The 6,109-nt window shown below is 53.2% G+C and overlaps 1 protein-coding gene across 1 annotated transcript; it reads left to right on the top strand.

The window, feature by feature from the left end:
• The first annotated feature begins 3,878 nt into the window (after nt 1–3,878).
• On the top strand, nt 3,879–5,360 carry LOC142575509 (innexin shaking-B-like). Its single transcript, XM_075684923.1, has one exon. The coding sequence runs from the start codon at nt 4,089–4,091 to the stop codon at nt 5,193–5,195; it is 1,107 nt and encodes a 368-aa protein (XP_075541038.1). The 5' UTR covers nt 3,879–4,088; the 3' UTR covers nt 5,196–5,360.
• Nucleotides 5,361–6,109: the final 749 nt, after the last annotated feature.

The following is a 6,109-nucleotide window of genomic DNA, read 5'->3' as shown; positions in this document are numbered from 1 at the left end:
CCAGGCGGCCAAGAAGAATACAGCCCCTGGCACCGATCAGATTACCAACGCTATGATTAGGAACCTTAACAATAAAGTCATAGAAGCTATCACTAGGCAATTTAATGAAAACTATTGGCTTAAGGGAGATATCCCCGAAGAGTGGAAGACGGCAAACATTATTACAATACCAAAACCCGGAAAGAAGCCATCCCTGCAGGCGCTCAGACCTATTTCACTGACGTCTTGCATGTGTGGGGTCTCTCACACCCGTGCTCTTGGGACAAAGGAACGACAACACAGTAGTGCAAACAATCACAAGGGCATTTATTGCACCTTTCATAGATCAGTGCCTGCTAGCCGAGTTGCTATCCACAAAACATGCCGATGGGCGCGCGACAAATCTAGAAGTCTGACTCACCGCGACCGGAAGCGAGCGAATATGTTCGCCCCATGCTGGATCCCAAGGCCTGGTCGTTCGCGTGTATGGTCACGCGAATCGAGGCGCGTTCGAGGGCGGCCACGCGAGGCGGTCTCGCAGAAGCATGGGTCGGCGCGCACGCGTGAGACGTCCCCGCCGTGCGCCGACCCGCCGGGCAAGAGGGACGCTGCACGTGCGGCACGGCCGTCCCGCTTGCTGTCTCGAACCCAACCACCAGAGCGCCTTCCTTTCGGCGCCCAAATAACCTCGCCTGTCGGCGGCGTTAGCAGCGCAACACTCGCGCCATCTCTCGCACCGCGCTTGTACCACTCCAACCGCCGCGGGCGCTAGGCCACGCGGCGGGCGAAGCCGCCCTGCAGGAGACGAGCCGTGCGGGAAAACTAGATCTCAGGGGAGGCGTGAGAGTCACGCATCCCCACACATGGGAAAGCTCTTCGAACGGGTCATACACACTAGGCTTCAAAATTTCATTGAAGACAGGGTCTTGTTCTCGGCCACCATGTTGGGCTTCCGTAACGGCTTCTCGACACAAGATGGGTTCCACCTGTTACAGGAAGAGGTATTCAAAGGCGTGCCCAAGGGTGCGGAGCAGCTATTGTTAGCTCTTGACCTGACGGGTGCCTTTGACAATATGTCACATGAATCGATACTTTCCGAGCTTAATATAATTGGCTGCGGAGATAATGTATTTAATTACATTAGAGCATTCCTCACGGGGAGGGAGGCTACGATAGGAATATCGCATGTCAAATTCGATCCGTTACAAATGCCCAACAAAGGTACGCTTCAAGGAGCGATCATCTCTCCTCTACTTTTTAATATCGCTATGTGTAGACTTGCGCGGACCCTGGAAGGGGTCCCGCTACTGGGTTATACTATTTACACGGACGACATCACCCTTTGGGCCACGCGCGGGTCCCTAGCAGAGAAGTAGCAGAACCTACAACAGGCGGCCACTGCAATTGAAACCATTGCCAGGGCCAGTGGTCTCAGCTATGCACCTGAAAAATCGGAGATAATACGCATCCACGGGGAACGATATAAAAGTAATGGGAACATAGAAATTGAAGTCGAAAATCAGCAAATCAAAGAGGTCATTGTTGCTCTGATCTTGGGATTCTGGGTTCATAGCAACGGCAGGGCCAGCCACACCATGAATTTTCTAAAGTCGGCAACAAAACAAGTGGCAAGGATGGTTCAAAGAATCACCTTCCACAAACAAGGCATAAAGGAAAGCGACACTGTCCGTTCAGTACAGGCGCTCGTGATCAGCAAACTAACATACAGCCTCCCTTTTCACACACTCAACAAGAGTGAGGAGGAGCTGGTTGACACTATTATCAGAGGGGCCTACAAGGTGGCTTTGCGCTTACCCGTAAGTGCCCCGACAGACAAGCTCCTTGACCTTGGTGTATGCAACACACACGCCGAACTCAGGGCGGCAACCTTAATTTCACAAAGAAGCCGACTTAGCCAGACGAGATCGGGCAGAGAGATCCTGGTGAGGGCGGGTATTCCACTACACCCCCAAAACTTGGACGAGGTACTGGTGGATATTCCCGGTCCCGTCCGAAGCAGGACCTCAGTCGCTCCCGTCCGGAGAAATATGCACAAAGACAGAAACAAAAAGCGAAGAGAAGAGAGGGTGAAATGGCTAGGCAAACTAGTCAGAAATTTTGAGAATACCGTTTATATTGATGTCTCTCAGTACAACTGGAAGCGCGCGGTAGTCACTGTCATAGGCAATGACAAGACTAGCCTAAACTCAAGCGCCTCCCTGATCACGTCCTCTATTTCCAAGGCAGAATGCTTCGCCTTCGCCTTGGTAATCAAGGACCGGGAACGGACGGTGCCGTCGTACAACACCATCATCTCGGACTCTCAGGAGGCGTGCCGCTTCTTTATGAACGGCCGTCTCCCTTTCAAGGTTAGCCACCTCCCGAGAAAGGAACTGAAGAATACCTACATACTGGTCTGGTGTCCGGAACACGCAGGCCTGGAGGGGAATGAGAGGGCTGACGCTCTAGCTCGAGAGCTCACGAACCGAGCGGAGCAACCATTGCCCTCCCATTCACAACCCGCCACTTCACAGGAAAGACGTCGCGAGTAGGAGGGTAACGATCCCGCACGTATGGCACCACGCGATATTCTTGCTCACCAGCGCGGCATGCGGCAAAAATGGGGCGCCCCCCACACATCTTTGAAAGGGGAAGACGCAATAGATATCCGCAGTAGATATACGGGCGTGCCGGTCCGTGGTGTAGCGACTCGCCACCGTCTTTGTACCACACCTCATGGGGATGCCAGAATAAACCGCCGGATTTAAATGCCTACTTGCGTATAATCTAACCAACACACTGGAGCAATGGGAGGCACAACTCGCCAGCTCAGCCCCGAAGGTGCAGAAGTCTCTTCTTGGTCACGTTCGGCTAGCGGCAGAAGCCAGTGGAGCCCTGGACTTGGGGCGCCACCCATCGAGCTCCTAATCCCCTATCCGCCTCTCCCCAATTCAATAAAGTTATTCTCTCTCTCTCTCTCAGCTCTATCCGCGGGACGTCGCGATGTAATACTTAGCAGACACTGCAAAAGAGTACGCATTTGGGCTGGTTGGTTCATCATTACGAGGAGTAAACAGCGCTAAACAGGACAAGGAGTGTGAAACAGACAACAGCGCTGTTGTCTGTCTGTGTCTGTTGTCTGGGTATTTGAACGGCCTATGACTATGTGCCGTTCAAATAACGTTCGCCTCTTCGAACACGCGGTAAAAACCATCTGAACAGGCGGGATTAAAGAAAAAGAAGCAAAACGCAGTGCATCTCTACGAAGAAGTTTCATTTTTGTGTCTATACTAACTGGCAAACGGCAAACGTTTTAGTCTCCCGGCAAGCATCGATAGCCACACAAATTAAAGCAAATTTCAGACACCAAACACCGTACTTTGCAAATTTTGAAATGTTACAGCACTGTTTCTACTTATTATTTTTTTAAATAGCAGTCCCCGCCACATGAATTATTGATACGTCGGACAATATATATTGAAACGACAAACCGTTACTGGACGCCGCTTCACGAATAAATGACAGCATATCCAAGAATGGCGCGTCAAACAAAATATTCGGAAACTGATAGCATCGCAGTGATGCGTTCTCGCATGCCGTCTTGTAAAGGGCAGAACTCTCCCCTCTTATGTCTGTTCGTGGTCAAAATACGATAGATTTTCACTTACGCAGAACGCACCGTGTATTCCCTCGCACTGCGTATGCGTGTTAACTTCAATATAATCTTGAAAATTGTCCTCTTTACTGTGCACGCGGCGACGTATGTTTATTATTATTATTTTGTGTCATATTTACCTCTCTACGGCACCGGGCTCCCGGGGCTGCCAGCGGACAGTCGTAGCGTCCACACAGCGTTCCTCAGACACCAGCGTGCCCGCATGCTGTGACCAGCTATAAGCGCGTTCGGCTTTCGTGCTGTCTAGCGCACTCGGCCGCGCTGGCACGCGACATCAGTGACAGCGTTCCAGCGTGGCCAGAGTTGGCGCTGGCTCGCGTGGCGTTCGATCACTCGGTGGCGAGCACGAGCTGGCCGACGCTGTCATCCCGGACACGTTACTTGTCTTCGAACACTTCCTGTCCCGATCGAAAACTGCCGACGAACTCGAAACATGCTTCACTTCCTGGGCAACTTGCGGAAGCTCTTCAGGGCGCGCAAGGTGAACACCGACGGCAATGTCTTCCGCCTCCACACCGTCGTCACGGTCGCCATTCTGATGGCCTTCGGCACGATCCTCACCACCAGGGAGTACGTGGGGACGCCCATGGACTGCCACTGCCCGACGGTTCCGAAGAGCGTGGTCGACTCCTTTTGCTGGGTCGAGTCCACGTTCAGCTTTCGCCCCCTTTTCAACGCGTCGTACAACGGAACCTTCGTCTATCCTGGCGCCGGCCACAAGCCTCCGGGAAGCGGACTCGGAGACCGCAAGTACCACACGTACTACCAGTGGGTCTGCTTCCTCATGTTCGCGCAGGCGCTGTGCTTCTACGTGCCCCGCTGGTTCTGGAAAGCCTGGGAAGGTGGCAAGGTGCCCGCCATCGTTGCCGCGCTCGACATCCGCTCGGCCGTGACGCAGGACAGCGCCGAAGTTCGGTCGCAGATGGTCGACTTCCTGGTGCTTAACATGAACCACAACCGCTGCTATCTGGCCAAGTACCTGCTGTGCGAACTGCTCAGCGTCGTCAACATCGTCGCCCAGGTGGCATTCACCGACTACGTCCTGGGAGGAGGATTCCTGACCTACGGCTGGGATCTGGTCCGCTGGCATCGCGGCGAGGGCCGCGACTTGGTGAATCCGGCGGTGATGGCGTTCCCCAGGATTGCCATGTGCACCTTCCTCAAGTACGGCCAGTCGGGAACGATCGAGAACCGAGAGGCCATCTGCGTCCTGCCGCTCAACATCATCAACGAGAAGGTCTTCGCGTTCCTCTGGTTCTGGTACGCGTCCCTGCTGTTTGCTGGTGTGTTGGCCGTGTCCTATCGCGTGCTGCTCCTGGTAAACGCGCCGCTCAGGCGTCGCCTGCTAAGCTGGCGCTACCCGGACAGCCAGCGCATCTCGACCGTCGTGTCGGCCATGTCGGCCGGCGACGTCTTCCTCCTCAGCCTGGTGGGGCAGAACGTGGACTCGCTCGTCTTCAGCCAGCTGGTCGCGGAGCTGTCGCGCCGGTTGGTCAAGGTGCCCGCAGTCGTGCTGCCATCAGCCCCGCTGCCTCACTGAGAGAGGCAGTCCAACAAGTGCTCGCTAGTTGACCGTCCCCGTCCGTGCGGGTATTATGTGGGAGAACGCGCCTCCCTCATTGTTTTGTTTAGAGTGATTTGGGTTTTTTTTTTGTTTTTTTGTTTTGTCAGGCTGATGATAAAATGCTTTCATGTGTGCCACTCATCATTCGTCTGTTAATACTCGTGACTTCATTAGGCAGCGTATCTCGCCGGCTCTTTCGCAGTGACGTGTGTTGGCTCGGCGATTCCGACTTGCTCCAAATGGAGGAAGTGAATGTCGCAGAAGAGGAGGAGAGACTGGCGTCGAATGAGAATGAGAGAGGGGGGAGGACGGGAGGGCTATCGCCATCGCAGGGACACGGACAACGAACAGCGTCGTGCTGCCGTGGCATGCCAGTATGCGGTGCTGGTATGGAGGTACCATCGGTGGGTACTGTCGCTATCATCGCGCCACGTAGAAGAAAAACACTCTGCAGGAATAATGAAATACGATTGACAAGGTACTCGAAGCTTTGCTTCCCTTCTTTTGGCTGATGCGGCTTCACGTACGTACTGCATGCGTCACACTCACAGGTCGATGAATGACCGCGACATATCCTGCGTTCTGAAAGCGTTTGGGAGCCACTTCTTCCCTGCTTTTGTGGTGGTGCAGTGCCGGAAGTGCCAAAATTCAATCGAATCGAATATTTTTCTTATAGTTTGCGAATAATTTTCAACCTTTTCACCAACAATTTTCGCATACAGCTATTCACGACAATGGAAATTTGTCATTACACAATACACATTATAAAGGATGCTTTATTAAAATCACAGGAGGAGCCTTAGGAAAAACTAAGCAGATTGCTTGCAAACTCTAGACTCTTCGAAGCCGTCACTGTCAGTCATTATTATGTGATTAGATAACGACAGTCA

This window comes from Dermacentor variabilis, chromosome 3 (genome assembly GCF_050947875.1).
Source record: "Dermacentor variabilis isolate Ectoservices chromosome 3, ASM5094787v1, whole genome shotgun sequence".
In the NCBI taxonomy this organism is placed as follows: domain Eukaryota; kingdom Metazoa; phylum Arthropoda; class Arachnida; order Ixodida; family Ixodidae; genus Dermacentor; species Dermacentor variabilis.
Note: the sequence above shows the minus strand (reverse complement) of the source record. Positions and strands in the feature narration are given on the sequence as shown.